At 54.0% G+C, this 22,274-nt stretch overlaps 5 protein-coding genes across 5 annotated transcripts; all 5 read right to left on the bottom strand.

The window, feature by feature from the left end:
• Positions 1-1,056: 1,056 nt before the first annotated feature.
• Positions 1,057-3,247, bottom strand: ACET3X_008283 (uncharacterized protein). Its single transcript, XM_069454439.1, has 4 exons — positions 2,925-3,247; positions 2,476-2,832; positions 2,326-2,416; positions 1,057-2,257 (listed from the first exon to the last, which is right to left on the bottom strand). The coding sequence occupies exons 1-4, from the start codon at positions 3,102-3,104 to the stop codon at positions 1,167-1,169; spliced, it is 1,719 nt and encodes a 572-aa protein (XP_069303885.1). The 5' UTR covers positions 3,105-3,247; the 3' UTR covers positions 1,057-1,166.
• A 629-nt stretch (positions 3,248-3,876) lies between these two features.
• On the bottom strand, positions 3,877-9,816 carry ACET3X_008282 (uncharacterized protein; the record flags this gene model as incomplete). The annotated part of the gene is made up of 4 exons (XM_069454438.1): positions 3,877-5,577; positions 5,623-6,335; positions 6,401-9,759; positions 9,812-9,816. The coding sequence occupies 4 exons, from the start codon at positions 9,814-9,816 to the stop codon at positions 3,877-3,879; spliced, it is 5,778 nt and encodes a 1,925-aa protein (XP_069303884.1).
• A 444-nt stretch (positions 9,817-10,260) lies between these two features.
• On the bottom strand, positions 10,261-12,563 carry ACET3X_008281 (uncharacterized protein; the record flags this gene model as incomplete). The annotated part of the gene is made up of 2 exons (XM_069454437.1): positions 10,261-12,098; positions 12,149-12,563. The coding sequence occupies 2 exons, from the start codon at positions 12,561-12,563 to the stop codon at positions 10,261-10,263; spliced, it is 2,253 nt and encodes a 750-aa protein (XP_069303883.1).
• Positions 12,564-13,506: 943 nt separating this feature from the next.
• Positions 13,507-16,708, bottom strand: ACET3X_008280 (uncharacterized protein). The gene has a single exon (XM_069454436.1). The coding sequence runs from the start codon at positions 16,449-16,451 to the stop codon at positions 13,722-13,724; it is 2,730 nt and encodes a 909-aa protein (XP_069303882.1). The 5' UTR covers positions 16,452-16,708; the 3' UTR covers positions 13,507-13,721.
• Positions 16,709-17,405: 697 nt separating this feature from the next.
• ACET3X_008279 (uncharacterized protein) lies at positions 17,406-19,298 on the bottom strand (the record flags this gene model as incomplete). The annotated part of the gene is made up of 2 exons (XM_069454435.1): positions 17,406-18,019; positions 18,146-19,298. 2 exons carry the CDS (start codon positions 19,296-19,298, stop codon positions 17,406-17,408), a joined length of 1,767 nt encoding a protein of 588 aa, XP_069303881.1.
• Positions 19,299-22,274: the final 2,976 nt, after the last annotated feature.

The following is a 22,274-nucleotide window of genomic DNA, read 5'->3' as shown; positions in this document are numbered from 1 at the left end:
TAGCTGACCGATACGCAGTTCGCCACTTAGATTCCGTGATGTACTTTTGACGCCAGCCTGGAGGATATCGGAGCATGCAAACCTTTTCGAAAAGACACAACCGCATGCTCGACATGTTAGATACTTGAAGGGGTGAGCTCCGCAGAAGTGAATCAAAGTGTTCTCGGTGCCGCATTTGCACAAGAACGTTCCGTCCCCAATATTGGCACCGTGGTTTTGGCGTGTGATGTTTGGGGTTTCTTGGTCATACCACAGACTCTCATCCGGGGTTCCTTCAGCACGGCGTGCTTTGCTCAAGTACTTCTCCAGTCGAGCAGCAGACTTGGGCTTGTTCGAAGTGCCAAGAAGTAATCGGATAATCTTAATGACGTGTAATGGCATTGTTGTGGAGGTGAATCGTATAGTTGACGATTTTTTCGTTTGACTGTTGTCGTCTGTGTCGGTTTTGGGACCAGTTTAGTGGATGTATGATAGTTTGTGAGCTAATCTAATGTTGGACGTTTGAGAGGAAAACTAATTTATGTACAGAAATTGAGTGCTTTAATTAGCTGAAAAGTACTATTGTGTATGAACAAGATTCAGCTTTTTCAGTCAAGCCACTTCGTAATTGGGCATGGCTCTGTATCCTCAAGATGTATTAAAAGTCGTTGACTATTGCTTGTGTTTTAGCACGAGTACTTGTAGAATTACTTAGCAGAAGGCATACGGGGTGAAAGGGAAACAGGTTGTTAAATCCTTGGATAACCCAGCCCAAGATGCGGGGCTAATCATATAACTCATCTGATACATCAAGCTGCCCCAGCTACCTAGATCCACGTCCTACAACATGTTTCTTTAATCCTCTAAACGCAGGAGAGCCAGAAAGCATTTTACTTGGGCCGTAGTTTCAGAATCCTCTGATTGCTGTAGCGCAGGCATCAGTATAGACCAATAGGAGCTGTTTTTGCGAGTGAAGTGTTGCGAATTGCCTGTGCTCTAGACCGCTGTATGCTTACAACATAGCAGAGCTTGATCTAAGCGATCTAAATCATTGCCTCGGTGTTTTATGAGATATCCTTATCTGATTTGTAACACCACAATGTCTCGATCCCGGTCAGTATTCTTCCATTCATCTTCTAAACAACTCTTTATGATATGCACAGACGACACCACTCTCACTTTGTATCTTAAAGACTATCCGTCTCGACTCTTGTCGAGACCTTGTCTTTCTTCAGTCCGGTAACAGTCTCCACATGATCTGTCCCCAATACTGCCGCCTTAATAAACAAACTCGCCCCGAAACTCAAGAAAGCGAACACCGTATAGGTGATCCACATGTTGCGCATCGCATACGCGAAGGCATGCTTCGCAGCAAGCTCCCATGCTGAATTTTCAAAGGTAGCAGGAAGCATGACATTGGCCATTGCGCTATCGCCATCAAGCTGGCTCAAGAGATTCTGCGGCAACCCGGCGTCTCGAAGGAACGAAGCGCGGTTGTTCATCGAGTTTTGGAAAATGGTGCCACCAATTATGGTCGATATTGAGACACCAATATTGCGGATGAACGACAGAGTCGCAGTAGCACTTGCAACATCGTGCTGTTTCACCTGACTCTGGATAGCAATCATGGGCGCTTCGAACAGGATACCGGATCCCAAGCCACCCACTATAACCAGGCCGACTGCTTTAGCTGTTGAAGTGTAGGCATCGAAGGAGATGAAGAGGCCAAAACCAACTGTGAGGAGCATGGTACCGACCCATATTATCTCGCGAAAACGACCCGTCTTGTGCATGATGAGGCCACAGAAGACTCCCGCGATTGCACCCGTGACGATAAAAGGGAGGAGAAGCAGTCCAGATCGTAAGGGTGAAGCTTCGAGGACGGCCTGGAAAAACAGCGGCAGATAGTACTCTCCTGCGATAAACACGAAACCGTGAAAGAAGACAACGAGGAAAGCGGCGACGTTTGTTCTTCGACGGAACAACGTCATAGGAATCAACGGATACTTTGCCACTTTGGCCTCGCTGTAGATGAATGCAAAGATCATAGCTCCACCCACTACGAGTAGTGCAATGACTTTGGCAGAGTTCCATGGAAACAGGACGCCACCAAAATCCAGACCCAATAGAATCATGAGCGTGAATCCGAGGAAGGTGAAGATTCCGAACCAATCTATAGCTTTGATGCCATCGAAGAAAGAGGTGTGTTCGTGCTTGATGTCCAGGAAGAGAAGGATGAGTAAAGCGGCGAATCCACTGATGGGTAAATTGATGTAGACTGTGTATCATAAAGATTAGATGTCAGCGTAGATGCACGAAGCTCGATATGATGAGGATTCCACTTACAGCACCATCTCCATGTTACCAGACTAGCGAAAATACCTCCCAGAACCGGTCCGATTCCACCAGCTAATGCCCAGATGCCCTCCGTGAACCCCTACGCACAAAATGTTAGCCAGATTCCACCATCACAACATGACGTCACAAGCCACTCACCATCAACAAACTCCTCTGCCTCAAACTGAACAGATCGCTAATACAAACATGTACTAAGAGAATGAGTCCGCCACCGGCCGTCCCCTGGAAAGCTCGCCCAATGATCAATTCCTGCATCGTCTTCGCCGTTGCACAAACAGCTGAGCTAGCAAAGAAAATAGCAAGGGCTGCCAACATGATTGGTTTTCGGCCCCAGATGTCAGATAACTTGGCCCAAATAGGGCCGGACGCGGCGTTGGCAAGAAGATATGCGCCTCCGATCCAGGTGTAACCGGCAGCACTATTGAGGTCGCGGGATATGGTCGGCAGGGCTGTGGCGACGATTGTTGCATCAAGGGCGGAGACGAAGAGCGAGAGCTGGATGGAGTGAATTAGCAACAAAGATAACATGGAGATTCTGGGTATTGTCCACCAAGATGGTACGATGAGAAAGATAGGCTCAAACGTACAAAGAGCGCGGTAACGATAGCGATCATTCTGAACCTACTTCGCTTCCCGTTCCATGCTGCTCCAACTTGCGTCTCATCTCCTGTCCCGCATTGCCCCTTCTGTGTCATCTCCACCTCCTCTTTCCCCATCTCTGTTGATTGTGGTGACCTTTCTATATCGATACTGGACGCTTGCGTCATGATTCCAACAAATTTTGATAAAAATACGATATTCCGACGGGCCTGAGCGAGCGCAAGAAACGATGCTAACAAGAAATGAATGGGTTAACTATCGATGAACATCACCACAACTCAGAGAGGCCTGGATGTGTACTGGAAAGAAGTCAAAGTTATTTAGCGAAGGAAGACTCAATGGCTGGAAGGTTGAAGCCCTTTTTTTCCCGCGCGTCACCGCCAACGCCTTCCGCCAATCGCATGGCCATGTGGGGCCGAACTAGACACAACTACTTTCCTATTCGGGCTAGAATGCGCGCCCTTATGTATGCTTCTATGCAGGCCTCGTGTAGCTGAGTGGAATCCGGGGGAGATGCGAGACGTCCTGGTAGGTTGTTGTCAGGAGGTCGATCGGTATTGCTTGTTCGTCGTACGTGCGGAGTCGGACCAACGCTCAACTGCTTGGATCATGACTGGCGTAACTGGCATGACGGAAATGAGTCTATGGTCTGGGCCGCAGTGGTATGCATATGCCAAGAGACGGAGTATGCGGACATGGTATTCGTGTTGCTTTTTGGGTTTTGCCTCGGGCCAAGAGAAAATGTCTTGGTAACATGTCTGGCATGTTGTTCGTGAATAAAACAAGGGAAATCTATCTCAGTAGCACGACAATATCCCCATCGCCCCGTTGTTGTCAATGATCATCGTGTCTGATCCACAAACAGGAGGAAGCGTCCACAGCATTAATATTATTCTCTACAAAGCCCAAGCCTCCCTTCAAGTCCCCCTGTATCCCGGCTTAATAAGGAATTCCATTAGTGATAAGTTGGAACCGATCATAGGTTCCAGTCGAATAACTGCCCCTGCTCTTCTCAATCAGTCCCCTCATATAATCCGCCGCCTCCCTCTCGCTCTTGTCCAACACAAACCGATCACGGAAGTTCTTCATGCTCTCCGGTTTGAAGCACGGCAGTCCACTGTCCAACATGACTTGTACGACGTGACAGAGATGCTCACAGTGCTGTCTGCTAGCGAGGAAAGCTTTGACAGTAAGTTCCTCGAACCAGCGATACGCTTGCGATTGGTATGGGTTTGCAGAGTTCTTGCCAGACATGACGGCGATCATTTCAGCCGTAAGCTTGAACGGCGCGCGTTCAAATTTTATACCACCGGGTGCGATATCGAAGCAGAAACCAAAGTCGATGTGGATAATGTGGCCAGCGTCGTCGATCATGATGTTGCCGTTGTGGCGATCTTTGAATTGAAGGAGGAAACTGATGACTGAGTAGGCAGCCATTGATTTGACAAAGTTGGAGCGTGCTTCCTGGTAGCGAATCGAGTCCTCGTTGCCGTAGCGTGACACGAAGTAGTCGTCAAGTCGGTTGACGGCCTCGCGACCGAGCATGTCACGCGAGATGGAGTTGGGAAGAACGTCGATGACTCCGCAACCTGGCGCAGTTGCTGTAACTCGGTAGGGGAAGACCCAGACGTCAAGGCCGACAGTATTGAAGATGCCTCGGAAGGCGGCGATCATCTGCAACGCAAGCACGTCTTGACGACAGTCATCTCCGACCTTAAAAATCGCAGAGAGCCATGTTTCGTAGGTGTTGTCTTTCTTTTGCGCAACGTCGCGGTTCTCGTCTTCCTGGTCTTCCAGGCCTTGATCGTCAGGCCTGGTCTTCCTGATGCGGAATGTAGCCATGAAAGGTGTCTTTGCGTGACTCTGCAGCGGCTTGCCGGATTTGCGATCAATACCAATGACTTGACCATCCGGGTTTGAGGGTAGGTAGACACCAACCTCCACTTGAATCTTGCGAAGTTCCTCCTCAATCTTCTGTTTCTTGACCTCCTTGGGCTCGTGCAGAACAGAGCGTAGAGTACCAGAGATGCCCGTGACTTCATTGAAGAAAGCAAACTCGCGCTCATAGAAGGCATGGTCCTCCTTGGAGAAACTGGATTCCAAACTAGCCATCACCTTGTCAAGTGTCGGTTTGACAGGATCGGGTATCTCGGAAGCCTCATCCTTGTACGCGTTTGCTTTCATATTCCAGATGATTTGATGGGCAAACAACTGAGAGAACTTGGCCGTCTCGATAATGTAGCGCTCAACGTAGCCTAGAACGTCATATCGAAGCGTTTGCACAATCTGGTAGACGTAGAAAAACATAACGTCGACAGAATGGCTCTCCAATGCCCTCATCGCGTACTGGATGATGAAAGGATGGTTACCATATGCTGGAAGGAAGTACGTGACGGCCGTGATAGGGTTCACAGGCTTCCAGTAGAGCATGTACTTGAGCTGGAATGACACGTCACTTGGCAGCAGGTTACCCAGCAGGATCTCAAGAGCATCTGGTTCGTCCAACACCTTGTGCGGGAAGTTCAGTACCTGCCATCGGACCTCGGTGTTGAGACGCTGAGATTGGAAGCGCTTGAGGAGATGTACAGCGATCGCGGGGTTTTCAGTCCAGGCCGTCTTCAGATGAGCGGACACAGCATTCTAGCGGTATTAGCCCGTATCGTTTAGCATGTACAGAAAACTTACATCGGGAATTGTGTTGTTCTGGCGTCCAGCAGTGAAATGATGCTTCTTGCCGTAATCAAGAGGGAACAGCCACACCATGAGACGAGTCTGCTCGTTCGAGAGCAGTATAGATAGGAGGTCCTGCTTTGCCTTCAATTTCGCGCCGACATCGACGCCTGTTGTGACCTTTCCGATAAGGTCAAGCTGCGCCTGCACGTCTGCAAGGACATGCGTCTCGGCCTTGATCTGTAGTCGATTGCCCCCAAAGGACCATTGTGGTGCTTTTGCGAACCATGCCAGAGCAGCAGTCAGTATGCGATCGGTCAACCGCCACCTAATGGTCGCTGATAAGGTAGTGCAATGGCGTGCAATACGCAGCCCAAGCAGAACGACATGAAAGTACGCCTCGCGAGCAAGCGGTTGCGAACAACCGGCGCTCATCGCGTCAAGCGTAATATACATCAACCGAACATATACGCGCTCCACATCCGCCATGCTCAATCGCGAAGCACTAAAGTGGCTAGACAAAAACTGCAACAGGCGGAAATGCGGCGCGATGAGGTTGTAGATTTGCTGTTGGCGTTTCGAGAGCGCTTCTTTGTCTGTTGCGGCGAATTCTTGCTTCCCGTAGAAGGGATCTTCGTGTCTCAATGCGGGACTGAAGATACCACGACGCTTGCGCACGGTGTTTTCCCAATTCTCCGCGATAGCAATGAGGATTCGAGATTCCATGCCTAAAAATCGCGTGTTCGAAGTCAGTGTGTGTTTCGCATATAGTTTACACAGGAATATGTCTTACGAGGGTTCTCCTTTGCAACGCTTGTCCATAGTGAGATACCAAGCTTGATAGATTGCTTCGAGAAAACCGCAAAGGGGATTCCGACCAAGTGCTGAACGATAGGCGATTGGTCCGTTTTGACCCTACACAAAAGCGCGGCCGCTCTCCGTAGTATGTCGCGAAGCTCAGCAATCGTAACATGCTTGTGATTGAGGGTACGATTCTCCAGGTCTACGAGAAGAGTTGTCGCTTCGTGCAAGCTTCGCGAGAGGTAAGTTGACTTTCCTCCAGAAGCCGGTGCGCCCTGGAGCCATTCTTCCTCTTGATCAGCCACACCCTCAAGAAACTTGTACTCTTGTCTTGTTGTGTACTGCGTGATGAAGTCTGACGCGGTGTTGATGTTTATGCCCTGGCGTTCAATGGCGCCAAGTCGTTGATCAGTTGACGGGATAACAGATCCCATTTCCAAGGCAAAAGATCGTCCTAGCGAGATATGGCCGAAAGTCATCTCATCATCAAACTCGGAGAGATAGGATTGCAGGAGTCCTTTCACGTCAAGTGGAGCAATGTCCAGTGCCCCTTTCACCCATACTGTCGCACGCTTATGTAAAGCTTCGAGGGTCGCTCTTCGGAAAGCGTAGTCGTCTGACAATTCTACCACGATATTGGATCGCTTTGATGTAAAGGTTGACTTCCAGGAATAATCGTCAGTCTCGCCTTCTAAGCAGCTGTACCACATCATTGAGAGCAGCTCCAACAGGGCGAAGAGTGCGCTTTTCTGGCACAGGGTAGATGGTACTTCGCGGATGATGATGTCTGCACAGGCAGCTGCCGCTTGCTGAACGCGAGCGATGCGATGACAGCATGCTGAGAATATTGTCGCTAGCTGCCTCGCCAGGTATGGAGTCGAGAACGTATGTGACTGACCCGACAGAGTTTTTGCCAGATAGGTTCGAACAGCGGTTGTTGTGATGGCAGCCATACAATTTCCCACTGCGCCACTTCGCAGCTTTGGATCGAGGAAGTATGCAAGTGCTTTAGTGCAATCACCTGTACTTGCGCGTAGGTCTTCAACCAGGTATGCAGTGCTCAAAAAGACTGCTTCCTGGTAGCTCAAAGACTTGGTATCAGGCTCGCAGGACGGGAGCAATTTCCCAAGCCGCTTCTTTTGCTCGATCGTATGTTCGGGTGACTTGCCGCGACGCAACACCGTGTTGAGTTCAATGTCACTCTCGGAAAGGAAAGGTCGCTCTTCAGCAATGAGCGGCTTGCTGAACCGCGCTAGAGTGCGCAATTCTTCTCTGTGTTGTTTCCCGAGATCAGAGAGAAGATCGAAGCCGTGAACGACAATGTTGAACCAAGCGTCGCGCTGGAGTTCAATAATAACGTCGTCGAGCTCTGAATACTCGGCTCGTTCCGCGTTCCTTTCGAGTAGAAGTGCAAGAGGCTTCAGCAATTGCCCAATCTCTTGAGCTGCAAGCTCCGTGTCTCTTAAATGACGATGCGACGTCTCTTGAGCATCTCCTTTGCTAACTATTGTGTCCAGTAAGTGAGCAAGATATATTTCAAAGGTAGGCTCATCGGCAGATATTTCCCTGGAAAGGTTGAGACGGGCTGCCATGACAGCTTCGAGTATAGCCCCGTCGTCCGAGACCAACGCGTCATGCGAGAGCTTAGTGTAGACCTTGAGCAATGATCTGAACTCCCCAGGTGGGCTGTGGACACCCAAGAAAGCTGAATCGGTGATGATCTTCGCGTCCACAACCTTGCCAGAGCGGCCAATTTTCTGGATGAGCATAGACAGCGCCAGAGCCGTAATCTTGGGATCCTTGCAGTTCCTTGCCACAGAAACGATGGTTTCAACGACAGTGGTGTGCACATGATGGGGCTCGTCAACATCACTTGGCGTGAGCGAGATGGTACTGCCATTCTGATTATTGTAAACACCACCTGTACGCGCAGACTTTCCAGTGCCATTCAGCGTGGGAGACGAAGACGGGTTTCGATCAGTCTTGGGAGCGACGCTGATGACATTGCCTAAGCTGTAAAGTGTCGTGATAATGGCGTCCTGAGGTAGGAGGCTGAGGACAGCAGCGAGCGACTCAGCCGCAACGGAAGTTGTCCGATGATCGAAATTGGCTTGAACAATAACTCGAGGAAGCGACCGTCCCAGGCCAGACGCCAGCTCTGGCGAGAGTTTGGCGAGAATGGCCATGGATTTCAGTACTGTGGAAGCCAGCTCATGATCCGCGCTCTGTGCATGGTCATTGAGTACGTTGTCGAGCCAGGCAGTCAAGACTTCTGCGTCTGTGATATCCGTGTCGTCGTCGTAAATGGTACAGCAGAGATACGTGACAAGTACCTTAGCTTTGACGGAGGCGGCTTGTTGCTGCTGCCAAGCAGAGCCCACCCGTTGCAGGTAGTCCATGTCGTTCTCTAGACGTTCCATCTCCTCTCCTGCAATCTTGGCCAGTCCATCAGCCAGCGAGTTCTCGGCTGCATCCTTAAGAATCTTGTGGTTCTTCTTGTGGAGCGTAGTCTGAAGGTGGTCTAGAACAGACGTTTGCGACGCAAGATGTGAGCTACTTCCCACAAGTAGCGAAGCCGAAGCCAGTACGACCTTGAGGAAAGAATCGTGCAGGATCATGGCACCAAGTGGGCGTCCAGTAGCAGCATAGTGTTTGGTATAGCGCCTCCACTCCCTCAGACCGTGCTGGTGAGAGCGCGCATTACGCACAATAGACAGCACGGTTTCGAATGCGATGAGGAAGTTCTCCGTCAATGCTTTGCGCACATGCTGAACAAGCTGGAGTCTGTCGTAGGCATTCCAGAAGTGGGCATGCTCGGCAGCGGCACCCAGGAAGCCCAGCAGCGACAGACTGTGTGTCATGACGCGCGCCAGCTCTCCATCTGCCGCATAGTCGTCGGCTCCATCGTCGACGAATTGTTCTTCGGAAAGCTCTGCAGCTGCCGAGACCCAGCCGGTGAGGTAACTTCCAAGTGCATTGGCAGCTTGTGTTCGCAGTTGGCCGTGTCGAAGGCCGAGCGAGAGGACGGCAGAGGTAAGGTTGTAGGTAAGGACTTCGTACGGCGCGGGCTCGAAGGTCCGAAGGCTGGGAGAGGGCGCAAGCGTCTGCGTGTGCGATGCGGCGAGGTATGGGGAAAGGCGTGAGAGCAGCTTCTCAGCGACATCGATCGACTCAATGTATGGCGCAGACTTGCACAGGGCGAGGATTGCCTCCAGCTCCTGCAGCTTCATGAAGCTCGACGCCGAGCATCTTTTGAACAATCTCGCAAAGTCCGAATGCGTAGCCTCTACAGACGGCGACTGCGCCGACAGGCGGGCAAGCTTCTCGAGCGCATTGCTCCTGATGGTACGTCTAAGGGCCGCAGTCAGTCACGTGTTGTTACCTACCAGCACACAATACTCACACCATTGTGCAAAGGCTTGCCGATGGCTTTGCTGAGCGCTATAGCGTGGCGCGATAGAGGAACGCGTAGCGATGCCTTCTCCGAGAACGAGTGACGAAACTACGACCACTACTCACATTCCCGGCGTTCGGAGCTGCTTCGACGCTGATTGGTGGTAGTAGCTCCCCATCACCAATACCTCCCCTACCATCAATACAACACCGACTCAGATCAAATGTGATAGTGCATTATCAAAGAACCAAAAATGGAAGAGACTGAGACATGGACTAAATAGCCTTGAATTGGGTCCAGAAGTATGCATAACAAGAGCCATCTACAACTCAGTCGCGATCCCCAGGTAGAAGAATCCTATCAATAAACGCCTTGCCAAATCGCACGAGAACATCCCCAAGGACACCTTTCCATATGCATAAGCGCCAAAGCAAGTATCGGTGCTGCAATCAGTCCTACTAATCGTCTGCTGGCTCGACCCGTACAAGCACCTCCTCAAGGAAACCTTCCAAGAACCCCGCGACCTCCCCACCCATACCTACCTCTCCCTTCTCGTCCCATCGATCCAGCTCCTCAAACTTGCCCTTGATCTCGTTGACCAGCCGAACCACCTTGTCATGGCATTCTTGCCTCTGCCGTCTGCGTTCGATGAAGCCCTGCGCGTCATCTAGTGACCGGGCAGATTCTTGCTTGTTCTTGATATTGAGATGGTAACTGCGACGAGATAGTGCAGCGTCAAGAGCTGGTATAACCACGCCGCTGAGTGCTGTTATCTCGACAGGCGCTTGTGGAGAACCTTGTGTCTGAAAGAGACTAGCATGGTTGGGCGTCGGTTTGGGCTTACCAAAGGAACCACGAGACATCGGTGAAGGTTTGGTAACGTGGGGTGGCGGTGGAGGGGGCGACTGTGCGACTTGCTGCTGCTGTGTTGGTGGTAACTGCCAATCCAAGGCCATCGGACCGCCAAATGGGTCATTCGATGATCCTGAGTCAGGCCGTGATGAAGAACTTGGACTGAAGGATGTGAACGATTGCTGTGTTGGAGGAAGTGGCTTCTGCCCAGCCAGGGGTGGCAGTTCTTGCTGCCCGACTAGCGATGGAAGAGGTTTCTGAGCTTGCGATGAAGTCGGAGCGTGTTGCTGTGTTCGGATAGGGCTTTGTAACGGCTTGGGTGGTTGGCTCTGTGAACTGTTCTGTCTGGGGCTGACAGATTGTCCACGGAATGGCGGTATTTCGGGTATGGTCATCTGCGGCAAAACTGAAGCGCGACTTGGAGTTGGAACTCGCTGTTGTGGTGTAATCTCTGAGGTGTTCATTTCCGCAGCAATCTCTCGCTGTACAAAATCATCGAAGGTGTGCTGTAATGGCGTCTGTCGTCTCGGCTGTTGAGGAGTTGACGGCTTGGTTGGCGTGACGAGTGCTCTGTTGGGTGGCGGCTGGAAGAGGCCAGGAACAGGGGACTTTCGCGGGAGCTCTGCGGCTGGTTGTGGAAAAGAAGGAGCCGTTCTCTTCTCTGGTGATGCTGGCAGCGGTACTCGTGCAGCAGTCCTTACAGGGTCGGGTGAGCCTGGAGTCTGCAGTGGTGCTAAACGCTTCGTCGGCGAAGAGGGTTCCCGAATGGTATCGTCGTTCTCATCACCATAGGCACCCCTGTTTTGCGCGACAGGTTTGCGTTGCGGCGAGTGGTTCCTTGCATTGGCTCCAGCGTCATTCATTGGGGCAAGCGCTGGCCCTCTAGGACCTCCTGTCGGTCGGACAGTTCCAAAATCCCACAAATCCTCGTTGACTGGCTCTCTCTTCTTCACGGGTGTGGCTTCATCTTCTGATTCGGCCGCCTCTTTTGGATATCTGACTTTCCAGTCCTGGTATCGGGAGATGAGCTCTTGCAAACGAGCGGGCTTACCAGCCTTGCGGATGAAGTTTGTCTGTAGGAGTTGCTTTGCGCTCGGACGTTCCTTGGGGTCCTTCCGCAGGCAAAGGTCGACAAACTCCTTGAATGCGGGGGAGAAGTTGCCTTGTAGTGTTGGTGGCGGGTTCTTTGGGATGAGGAAGAGAACTTTCATGGGGTGGATGTCAGCATAAGGAGGCTCGCCGTTGGCCAGCTCGAGCGCGGTAATGCCCAGAGACCAGATATCAGCTTTCCCGTCGTAACCGGACTGCTTAATGACCTCGGGCGCCATCCAGAAGGGCGTTCCAACAAACGTATTCTTCTTGGTCATGGTCGCTGATAGCTGTCCTGAAACGCCAAAATCGGCGAGCTTGACCTGTCCATTTGCGCTGACCAGTATGTTTGCCGCTATGTTCACGTCAGCATTCCTGTGCGCGGGCCTGGTTTAGTACACGTACCCTTTATGTCGCGGTGTAGCTTGTGGTCGTCGTGTAGATAGGTCAGGCCCATCAACAGCTCCTTGAGTATGACTGCAATCTCCGCCTCTGCTATCTGGCCAGGCTTCATCAGGTCTGCGCAGCTGCCACCTGAACAGAACTCCATGACGATCCACAGGTCTGAGCCGGTAAGATACGAGCCGTAGTACTTTGTCACGTATGGCGAGCTCATGCCAGAGAGGATCATGATCTCACCCATAATGTCGTCAACCTCGTCTTCGGCATTCTCCACGTCGATGACCTTGATAGCGACCGTGTGGCCCGTCCGGCGGTCGAGGCCCTTGTAGACCTTGCCAAAGCTACCGCCGCCGATGCATTCCTGCTTGGTGTAGAGCGTGTTCGGGTCGACCGACTCGTTCGCGCCCAGATCGGCCATGTGCGCAACCTGGTGTCCAAAACGTTGTCGAGGGTGCGTGTGTTTGGACGTATCGATGCGAATACAGTAATGTGGTCAGGGCAAGCGAATCGACGATTTGCGCGTGTGCGCTTCCTGGAGGTAAAAAGCGAGGGACTTGGTTGGACAGCGGAAGGGCCGTCGTCGCTACCGTCGTCGCTACGAGGTGATGGCAGGGCGGATCGAGCAGAAAAATGGCCGAGGTCTGGTGATGGGATGCGTCAGTGGGAGAGTGTGCAGAAGAGGGCAGTGAGCCGTGTGGCAGGCCATGTCCAAAACAGAGGGCTCGGTGGTCTGCGCCTACCAAAGAGTGCTTGCTTCGTAAACATCCAATTGTAAGGGCAACAGCGAGTGGTGGTGGGGAGGGGGGGACCGCAGCAGAGGGGGGACCAGGCACGCAGATGTCCGGATCTGGTGCAATTGGGCCAGAGGATATCCAAACACGGCGAGTCTGCGTCGTTGTATGCACCGCCGGCGTGGTTGTTGGCCTGTTTACTGTTCCGCCCGCGCTCTGTTGTCATAGAGGGACATGCATGTCCGGCGCGTCAACGTGCAGGGATGGGGTCGCGTCTAGCTAATGAGCTCCGACAAAAGCAAAGGCGTCCGGACAATAGCGAACATTGCCATCGCACCAAGTTCGCATAGGCTTGGATTTGGCATTGCATCCATCACCTTCGTCCAATGCTCCGCGCCACACCACCACCTCGACGACGTCTGGGGTTGGTTGAGCGGGGTTGACCGCAGCTGTGCGTCTCATCGCTGGTCGGACAGTGCCAGATGATTGGAGCACCATCAACACCTTCCAGTCTCACCATCACCATCACTACAGCCTTGATGCTTTCCCATCTGAACCTCAACCATCCCCGCAGAGCCAATCGACATTGTAAAAATAAGCACCAGTGACGTCATCATGTAAAGAATCCTAGCAAATGGTATACATTCAACTACTTCGCGGCCCTACGAGCATGGAAGAAAGCGTATCTTATCAGTCCCCGTGCTCTCAAACTGGGTATCCATATATTTCGGCCGTTAGAAAGCCATAAATCATATCAGCCATGGCCCCAAATCATTAGCAATACCAAACGCCGCCAACAAACTCCACCGCCGCAAATGCAATGTCCCAGAATTCCCCTGATTACCTTAGAAACGTCTGCGTATCCTCTCGGCGAGCGCAACGTCCTCCTCGCTCTCTTCTTCGACCGGTGCCGGTGTTCGTCGTTCACGTGCACGATGTGCTTTCCTTCTCCTGTTGTTGCTGACGTTGCTAGCTGAGTCGTCCGGCCCAATCTCGCTCCTCAGATCATCGACGCCCTCATCAGGATCGCGCATGTTGGCGGGTGTGTCGGTTCTGACCTCAATACCCCCAATGCCAGCGCCCCTACGTTGCTGCGCCACCATGGACAAGGCCGCCGCGCGCTCGCGCAGACGACGACGCACAGCCTCGGCTTGATTGTGAAGCTGCTCGAATGCGTCTTCCATGGCTTCCATACCAAGGTAGATCTCTCGCTCGATCTCGGCAAGTACGGCAATCTCGGTTTCTTCGTCGATCTGCACAGGGGCTCCACCAGGCGGGCGGACAGATCCAGGGCGGGCAGATCCAGGTCGAGAGTATGGACTGGGGCTGAAGTTTCCATATCGATTAGGCGGTACGGGCGAAGCAAATCGTTGCGGTCCGTCAACTGACCGGCTTGCTCTCGAGCCTGACCTAGGAGGGGTCGTGTTCATATCAGGCATGTCCTCGACGCCTGACCAAAGGAAGCCGTCGAAGCGACCAGAAACCAGAATCTCCCATTCGTGTTTGGTTACAGCTGCCAGGGTAGCGAGCATGTTGTGCATATCTGGATGGCGGATGAGATACATGACGACCAACTGGTCGCGTGGTGGAGTGTAGAGTCGGTACAAACGCTGCAGTGCCAGACCGGCCTTTGCCAAGTATGGTGGTGTACCGCTGTCCGGCTTTTGTGTGCGAGGATTCGGAAGTTTTTCCAGCCCCCACAACAGTGCATAGAAGAGCGGTCGCTGAGGCTGTTCTAGGCGGGTGAGCATGATGAACGTCAGAGTTTCGTCGTCGGCATCTTCGGGGACACCGTCTTGTTGGTCTGATAGCCAAGACTGAACCGCGACCTTGGTCTTCTTTGACTGCTTCTCGTAGTGCTCGCGATACTGCTCGGGTACATCAACATCAATGCGTTGGCAAGGTGCTTCCAGATCAGACGATATGCCCAGTCCAGGTCCAGGACCTTCCTCATATGGTGGCCAAGTCGGCAATTCACAACGTCCAGAGACCAATTCTAGAACTTCTCCCCAATTAACACCCGCAGAATCTTCCACGACCGATTGCTCGAAGCACATCATGCATGCGCAGTGCTCCGAGGATATGTTACGAGCAAACACATTTTCAAGGCGATCGAGGAGACGTCGCGCGACCGAGCGATAACCGGTGGCTACCGCCAACGATCCGCTGGTGTCCATGACAGTGTTGTAACTGTTGAGAACATTCTGTAGCGGCTTGAAGAATGATCGGACATCGTGGGCTTGTGCTCCAGATAGCCTTGGTGTGGTATACTGGGAGTAGGTCGAGGCTGGAACTCCATCAATAGCGGCCAGTAGACTCCGTGGAATGGCTTTGGCCAGCCCGCCATTCTGCAGGAGGTAATCGACTCGAGGGGCCTCCATCATGGCCGGAGGAGGCGGCGGAGGCGGCGGGGTCATGGGCGATTGGGCGTAGCTGGGATCTACCGACTGTGTACGCGACATGGGGTCCGTCATGACCTCGATTACAGGCGGTCCATCCTTAAGAGACGATACATGAGAAGGAAGAACTGAGTGCTGGGTGGGTGTCCGTGGTGACGAATCGTTGACAGATGATTGCGAGATATCAGAACGCGGGGGTGATTGACTGCGACGGTGGTGAGAGTTGCGGTCCTGCAGTACCGAGGTTGCCTCCGAGTCGAGTGTATATTCCGAGGGTGCTCTCGTCTTCACTTTGACAGGCGTCGACGTCCTGCCGGGTGTTGATGTTCGGCCTGGGGTTGACGTCCTACCTGGGGGGCGTACGTTGGATGGGCTCACGGTTCTCATTCTCGTTGTTGGTGGGGGCGACTTGGCGCGAATGGTGCTGGGCTGCGATCCGGTGGTAGAGGTGAGGTCAGTGCCGTCGAATGTGTCCTCGTCTCTGATGCTCGAGCGTGACGCGATCCGCGGGCCCGCCGTGGAAGTCATGCGCGTCCCGCTGTCTACGCTTTGGCGGCCGTCCTCCATCTCTCTCGCAATCATGTCGGGGTCCTTTCTTCGCATGCTGTTTGCACTGGCCGCCTTCCTAAGATCTGCGCCCGTGGTGGCAGTGAGCGGAGGACTCGGCGGCGCCCGCGGCGGCGGTGGAGGTGGTGCTCGGCTGGGTGGGTGTGGTGCGGCTGGTCGCTCATCGTCCCTTCCTGGTGATGCCTCGCCATCTGTGGCATCTGGAGTCGGGGCCGATTTCCTCTTCTCCAGGCCGTCGCGGGAATATATGCTCTCTTTCGCATATGTCTTGGAATGCGACGGGTAGGGCAGACTGATGCGCGACGTGTTCTCGGAGCCCAACGAGCCGCGGCGTCCCATCTCGGGCACGACTGCCATTTTGTGCGACGACTTGGAGGCCTGCGACGATGTCAGAGTCGACGTGGACGTCGAATTACGCACTCGGTCGGTCGACTGGCGCCTGGATGGTGGGTTTTCGTCGTCTTCCTTGGACGCCGACGAGCGGGTCTTGCGGGACCTGCTGCTCTTATGGCGCTCGCGGTCGCGATCTCTATCCTTGTCCTTGGTGCGAGGGGTACTGCGCTCGCGGTCCGGGTCCTTCTTGCTACGGCGGCGGTGCGAGTCGGACATGGTGAGGAGGCGGCGTGGAGCTCCTCGTTGGTGTTACTGTGGGCCGCGAAGCAGACAGGCTTCTGCGAGGCTTCTGCGGGCGGGATCACCAGCGCGGCTATAGGCAGCTTCGATTGGGCGTCAAGGGCGGGCACTTTGCGCGGTTGCGCCTATCAGGACAGCAGCTCGCCATCCATCTACACAAATCAGGGCAGGGTGCGGTGAGGGGTTCACTGTCTTGGGTGAGTTGTAGGGGGAGTTTTGAGTAGTACTCTGACGTGTAGCACCCAAGTGGAGAAAGGCTCGGGACTGGGCGCAGTGGTGCAGCACTTAGGCCCTGTTGTTGGCGGGCCATTCTTAGCTCATGCCTAGCCGCGAAGGGTCCGTCCCTCCTGCGCACCCACCCACCATGACTACTGCTGCAAACACCATGGCAACGACTGTCGCTTTCCAAACTTTTAGCAAGAGGAATTCTCTCCCGCCAGCGTCAGCAGCAGTGGCATTCTCCCCCGTTTTTGATTCATCCCCTCTAGTCCCTTGTGCCACCTGCGGCTGCCAGGAACATGCTGGGCGCGTGGCTTCACACGCTTTGCTGGCATGGCAGCTCACGTCACTCACCGACCATCTGCCCGTCATCATGGTCGCAGAGAAGCTTCTAGCAACGGAAAACTGAGATAATACTAACTGAGCTAATATACAGGTTTGAATGGTAGCAACCACACAACAAAGTAAGAAAGAAAAAATGCCAAACATTGGGAGTAATCTTAGCATGGGGTATCATTGTAACATGCTCGTCGTGATCCCTGACGTATGTTGATCCATGTAGAAGCCTGAAATCTCGTCTGTTACTCAATCTTGGGTTTTGTACTCCGTGTAACGCCTCCGTTGTCCTTCCGTCCAACGCCTGCATCTCGTTGCAAAGACCGCACCAAGCAGAAAAAGCACTGGGACCCTTGCCATTGGAACCATCCTACACTATTGACCTTGCTGGTGGGCTTGCGTATTGTTGTTAACATGCTGCTGGGCCAATTGGGCCCGCAGCGTTGTGATCTCGTGCTGTAGCGTGGCAATCTTGTCATTGTGTTCCTTCTCCATTCTGGCCATACGAGCTTCTATCTCGCGGACATATTGCCACACATCGACCTGATTACCCATGACTTCGCGCATGCTGCTGCCGCTTCCGCCATGGCTGGACATGCTGCCCGGCTGCGAGCCGTTTCCAGGGGCTGCCATGGTCTGATGTTGGAGCATGCTTGGGCCGTTGCTTTTGGCACCTTGAGAGCCCTGTTTAGGAGGCATAGGGCTAAGGCCAGGCAGAGAGGGTAGATGAGGACCATTGCTTGTGCTGGGTGGAGCCAGGCCAACCGGAGGGGTTCCCCGCCCACCACGAGCATAGTTCTGCTGCTGGTGCATGTGATGCGACAGGCTAGGGGACCGTGAGCCAGGGTGACTGCTTTCAGGCGCACCCAGGCGGTGCTGCTCCTGCTGACCTGGCGACAATGGCCTCGGGCTTTCCGTCATACCACCCTGGGCGAAGACATTGGATTGAGTGTTTGCGTTCTGAATCGACGAGATGCTAGTAGGAGCTGCTGTGGGCGAGACGTTAGTCGGCTGCGCAGAAGACCCTGGATAATACGGGCGCAAATTGTTCTGGCTACTCGAGCTTCGGTTCGCAGCAATAGGCGGATAAGTGCTGGAATGGTGAGAATACGAACCTTGGGTAGAGTTCCCAGTGTTTTGTCTCTTGCGCGCCGGCTCACTAACGCGCCGGCCATCATCATCCTCGTCGCCCTCTCCATCAGGCTCGCCCGTGTAGATGACACCATCCATGCCTTCGTCGCCTTTATCCCCGAGATCGTCGTCGATGCCGAAGCTAGAGCGACGGCCCGCACAGCCACCCTGACCCTTATTGTGTCGCGCAAGGGCATCGCCACGTGCAAATCTGCGGCCACACTTGTAGCACGTGTGTGGACGCTCGCCAGTGTGCAGTTTCGTGTGGCGTTTCAAGTCATGCAAACGACGGAAACGCGCCTGACAGGTGGGGCACTCATATGGTTTTTCTTGACTGTGGGTTAGCAGATGGCTCTTGAGATTATGGTGGCGAGTAAAGTCAGTGGAGCAGTATGGGCACTTGTGACGCTTTGTCGACGGTGATTTGGGCGTGTTTTGGCCGTATCCAGGCAGACTCATTTGGCGGGCTGGGGCGCGTGGGTCCGGCTCTGGGGGCAGTGGCCCGGGGAACGTGAATGCGCGGTTGCCCGGGTTGTCTCCAGGATTCGGGGCGATGAGCTGGTGGTGATGCTGGTGGTGATGCTGTTGCTGCTGCTGTTGTTGTTGTGGTTGCTGCTGGGACGCGCCCTCCCGTCCTGCAGTACTGGTGGGAGCACCTTCGGTCGCAGGAGCACCCGGCGCGTTGGGCGCGTCACCATCGCCAAAACTCGAGAGGCTGACGGGGCTTGTCTGCATGTTGTCGCCTGTCACGTTGATCTGGTCGGGGATGGTGATGAGCGGCTTGGCCATCTTGTCAGCCTTGTTGTTTGCCGACGCGGACTGCTGCGGACCGTCTGAAGGGTGGCTCATGAGCTGGACGCTGCCGTTCAGGCTTTGCAGCGCGGCGACAGCGGGATTGGGGCTTGTCTGGCGCGCAGACTGTTCGCGGAAGCGGCGCTCGTCAGCCATGGCAGCGGCGCCGGTGAGCGGCTGAGGCGAAAGGCGCGGTGACAGGCCGCTGGGGGACTTTGTGAGATGGGTTCCAAAAGTTGCTCCGCCGTGGGAGTTGCGCGCGGCAGATCCTGGGGTATTGGGCGCATTGTGAGTAGTGAATGGGCCGGTAGGCGTCGGCGTGATTGCTCGCGTCGAGGCCGCCATGGTGTGGTGTGGCGACACGGTTCAGTGCGGGTATCTTGACGTCGCATTAGCATTGGTTTCGTTCCGACGATGCGGCGGGTCGTGGTATATGCATGGGTCACTCGTCTAACCTTTGTATGGATGCGGCCGCCGGGGAGCGCGCAAATGGCCGTCCTCTACGTCCTCTACCAGCACTCCAGATAGACTTGGGCTGTAGAAAGCGCCAGCTTCGCAATTGAGCACGCTTAAACTGCTCGCATGTGCCCTCGGTCGCGAGGCGTTGCGGCTCGAGCAGGCGACTAGCAAGAAGCGCGCGAGCACGGCGGCTGCACACAAAGAGACGTCGATGAGGGAGGGGTCCTGGGATGGCCGGGGTGCGAGTACAGTGCAGACAGACGTGCGAGCGAGCGAGCGAGCGAGACAATGGCGATGCTGGACGTGGTGCAACTAGTAGGCCGTCGCAGGGTCGTCGTAGAGTGCAGGTCGTCTGGTAGTCCAGGTGCCGATGACGAGGGACCCGTTGAAGCAGTCTTGTGGCTGACGGTCCCAGTCCAGGCTAGGCAAAGGCAAGCAGGCAGGAGAGGGCGTGCGCCTAGCTACGGCAAATCTTGGAACAACTGAGCAGACAGTCACGGGATCTGGCTGCAACGGCCCTTTTCTGGCGAGCGGCTACCGTGCGATGGGCGCGCGCGCGACAAGTGCAGGCGACTTTAGAAGGGAGGGGGGGAGAGACAAAGTGGCAGTCTGGCGCTGAAATTCGACAGCAGAGAAAGAGGTAGCCTCAGCGCACCGCGGCGGAACAACGCAAGCCTTTTGGGGCTGTGTATCGCGGCGGCCAACCACGCTTGGCCACCACGACCCACTGCTAAACATCCAAGAAGCTGCCTGCCCTCCACACACGCACGTCGCAGCACGAGACACGGCGACGCCACACGACACCACGACTTGCGCCTCGTCTCAACGCCCGCCAGCAGCACTCTGCCATGGCAACAACCCCCGATTCTATGCGCACACCTGAGCTGAGCCCGCCAATGCCACCAAGAACGGTGACAGGCTAGACAAGACGACGAGCATTGAGCCGGCGTGGTGGCGCAGCCCGTCCTGCATTGCATCGACTACTCGCAACAATCACAAGCCTGCCCGTTGTTGCCGACACACCAAAGCAGCCGAGTGTTGCTCCATGGAGACGACTGGCCGCCAGACTCCGCCGATCCATGCCCAAACGCCCACCTGTCCAGCGCTGCGTCGGCCAGCGCGACCAACAGTCAGCCACTGCCAAACCCATCGCCCCAACTTTCTCACTCTCCGACCAACGGTGCCCCTCTCTTCAGCCACCCTCACCTGCGTCATTTCTCACCAGACCTTGTTTGCCATGTGCACCGCGCCTTATTTACTCGGTACGACCACCATGGATCCATGCATCGAAATCCGCGTATCGATCGTCAGGTACAGTGTGGCTTGGCTACCCGCCCGCACCCCAAAAAAAACAGGTTATTCTGTCGGACCTTCACCTTGGATGCTACTGTGCTCAGTAATACTGTGCAACCAAGCACTGCAAAATCTTTTACGCCTCGCTCGCCAGCAGAACAAACGACATGGCCCACATCTATCGAGAAGCAAACAATCGGCACCACGCCACAGCCGCCACACCATCATCTCGCCACACTTTACCATTATGAACAAGACATGTCGACGAGATTCGCCGGATCGTCCCTGCTGCTCACCTTCCCCTTTCGCAGCATCACCATCAGACATTCGCCACTCGGGTATGATCAGACTAGATTGATAGCCATTACTCGTCTTCAAAGAGTCGCAATGACCAAGCTAAAAAAGTGACCTCAAGCCTTGGCTGTTGGCAAGCTCGAAGCTTCTTCGTTCTTCGTTGGACAATAGACATGTATCGCTTGATACACTCGTGAAGACAACGATGCAGATATGACGACCACAACAAATCCCTTCTTCACATGCAACATGTGTCTTGATGACAAACCCGTAATACAGCATGTTCAGATGGATTCGGAGATGCGGTAAGTCTGACTTCCTATTCCGTTTGAAGCTAACCTGACCTCGCTCCGGAAAGAGATGGCCATGGTAGCGCATGCATGACCTGTACCAGGAATCAAATACTCTTCCAACTCTTCGACTGGGCCCAGGCTCACATCACGTGCGTCTTCCAACATGACGAAATGGAGTTAGACCTCAACAATGCTACATGGAGGTAGCTCGCTCAAAGCTTCCTGCTGAACTAGTTGCACAATGAATATGATCGACAAGCTTTCAGGATTGCTGAGGCACGAAATCAATCAGGTATATCCGAACGGTTGCGAGACAGCGGGACGTTACTGCAACCAAGCCACGGAGAGTCGAGCGTTAGCAGGAACGACTTGTCTACAAACTAGCACCAGGCCCGTTAGTCGACTAATACTGTTCGAATCTATTAGGCGTTTCCTCTAGTCCTTGCACTTATGCCAATACTAAAGTGTTAAAATAGTCGTAAGCAATGGAGTGCCACAAGGTGGACACGCCAAGTGTTGTAGGAGACCATCTGGGTCTGCGTACTGGGCGTGCTAATGCTCGCGGGCCGTATCTCCCGCTCCTTAGCTCGGTATAGTTTGGGTATATTTATCGCAGTGTAGGCTGGCGGGCACCTTTTCAATGCCCCCGTGAGTGTTGAATATGCGTCGAAGCGCCTAAGCCATCAGGGCGGGGACATAGGTCTCTACCAGCTCGAGTGCGGCACGATGGTAGACGTGCTGACCCTCGTCGAGCTTGCGAGGACATCTTGTCTTCCCCTCGTTTTCAACCCTGCCATGCTGTTCGATACCCTGTCTCTCAGAACACGTCGTCGCTGGTTTTTCTTGTCATGCTCCTTCTCGTCTTGCGGGCGGACGAGAGCAACGAGTGTTCGAGGGCTGACCAATGAAAGTACTCCTCCAGCGCTGGTACTGGCTTCTGGCGGAGGTGGAAAGCGCGGATACAGGGTATGCCATTGTGCAA

The sequence above is a fragment of the Alternaria dauci genome, chromosome 8 (genome assembly GCF_042100115.1).
Source record: "Alternaria dauci strain A2016 chromosome 8, whole genome shotgun sequence".
NCBI classification, from domain to species: domain Eukaryota; kingdom Fungi; phylum Ascomycota; class Dothideomycetes; order Pleosporales; family Pleosporaceae; genus Alternaria; species Alternaria dauci.
The sequence above is the reverse complement of the archived record's forward strand: the minus strand, read 5'-3'. Positions and strand labels throughout refer to the sequence as shown.

Bases quoted from the DNA above. Each gene is read 5' to 3' on its own strand.
- ACET3X_008280 (XM_069454436.1), bottom strand. From the start codon at position 16,451: ATGTCCGACTCGCACCGCCGCCGTAGCAAGAAGGACCCGGACCGCGAG.
- ACET3X_008283 (XM_069454439.1), bottom strand. From the start codon at position 3,104: ATGACGCAAGCGTCCAGTATCGATATAGAAAGGTCACCACAATCAACA. The intron at 2,417-2,475 runs GTGAGTGGCTTG...TTTTGTGCGTAG, and splicing joins GGCAGAGGAGTTTGTTGATG to GGGTTCACGGAGGGCATCTG. The intron at 2,258-2,325 runs GTAAGTGGAATC...TATGATACACAG, and splicing joins GGTAACATGGAGATGGTGCT to TCTACATCAATTTACCCATC.